The 1,178-nt window shown below is 48.0% G+C and overlaps 1 protein-coding gene across 4 annotated transcripts in view; it reads right to left on the reverse strand.

Annotated features, from left to right (window-relative positions):
• Positions 1-1,178, reverse strand: part of Dclk2 (doublecortin like kinase 2) — a 122,579-nt gene that overhangs the window by 5,155 nt on the left and 116,246 nt on the right. For all 4 annotated transcript variants that reach the window (XM_005344177.2, XM_005344175.3, XM_013348664.2 and 1 more), the window contains one exon: positions 1,021-1,137. In XM_005344177.2, coding sequence (XP_005344234.1) covers positions 1,021-1,137 — 117 coding nt within the window. The remainder of the gene's footprint in view (positions 1-1,020; positions 1,138-1,178) is intronic.

Raw genomic sequence — 1,178 nt, forward strand, 5'->3', positions numbered from 1 at the left:
AGGGTGTGCCTTCCTGGACTCCCACATTTTCCTGACGTTCCTAGACTGCATGGGGCAGTGAGAACAAGCCGTTTTCCCTGTAGTATGGGAATACAGAGAACCTTTCCAGAGTGGCAAGAGGCTGCTCTAGAAGGCCCACTGCAGGCACCAGCCCCTCAGGAGAGGGTGACTCCGGTGTCTATGCCCCTGGCCCTGCTGTCTGCTGTGATCGGGCAGAAGGACAGCATGGCTGCTGCTGGAGATGCCCTGGCTGAGCAGCAGGTGGGAGATGCTCAGAGCCACTCCCAGCCCCGCTTCTCAACAGCTCAAGCCTGGGTAGCCAGATCCGAAATTAATGACCTCGCTTGTCTTTTATTTTTCTGTCCTATATTTTCTTTTGGTTTCTCTTAATGTTACTTTTCATTTTCTGTGCTTAAATATGTGGCCTTAAGTATTATGAAGTTCAAAAATTGGGTCATTGTTACTTTTTTATATAAAATTTTAACCATGAAAAATTAATTTTTTAAAAAAGTATTCTTTTATGGCTTTAAAAATACACCAACTATTTTTTTTAACCAAACATTGTCTTTAAAAAGTGAAATTTGTTAGCTTGGCTGTTTTTTTTTTCTTATCCCAAATCCTGAAGAAATCACATGTCAAACAATCATAAGCCTGGAGGAGGCAGGGCCTTACTGCCTTGCAGAGTGCATCCTGCCAGGGCTGGCTGGTGATTTCTCCCTAGATGTAAAGCAGGTATGAGAGGGAGGCAATGCCCTGGAAGCCCCATGTCCTGGAGCTCCCTTGTACCACCTACCACTGTGGCTTCCCTGCCACCTACCAGCCTCTACCCTGCCATGCAGAGTCCAGGAGTCCTCAAAAGCACCCTTCACATGCCAGTCCATCCTCCCATGAAAACAGGAACATGGAAGACACCAGCTTCCATGAGCGGAACCCCAACTACCTAGCTCAGACGACAACTCCCGCTGAGCAGCCAGGCCAGATGCCCCCAACTCCCCAGGCAGAGCTCTGTGTCCCACTTACCATGATAACAGAGACCCCCGTGGTGGTGCTGTTCTGTTTGGGGAGCGCATTATTAAAGTGCTGTTTTAGTTTACCTGTAACCTCAGCTTGCATATTATTCTCCTGGGATGCGTCATCCTACAGAGGGGGAAAAACCCAAATACAGTTGACACCGGATC

The sequence above is a fragment of the Microtus ochrogaster genome, chromosome 1, assembly GCF_000317375.1.
Source record: "Microtus ochrogaster isolate Prairie Vole_2 chromosome 1, MicOch1.0, whole genome shotgun sequence".
Lineage (NCBI taxonomy): Eukaryota > Metazoa > Chordata > Mammalia > Rodentia > Cricetidae > Microtus > Microtus ochrogaster.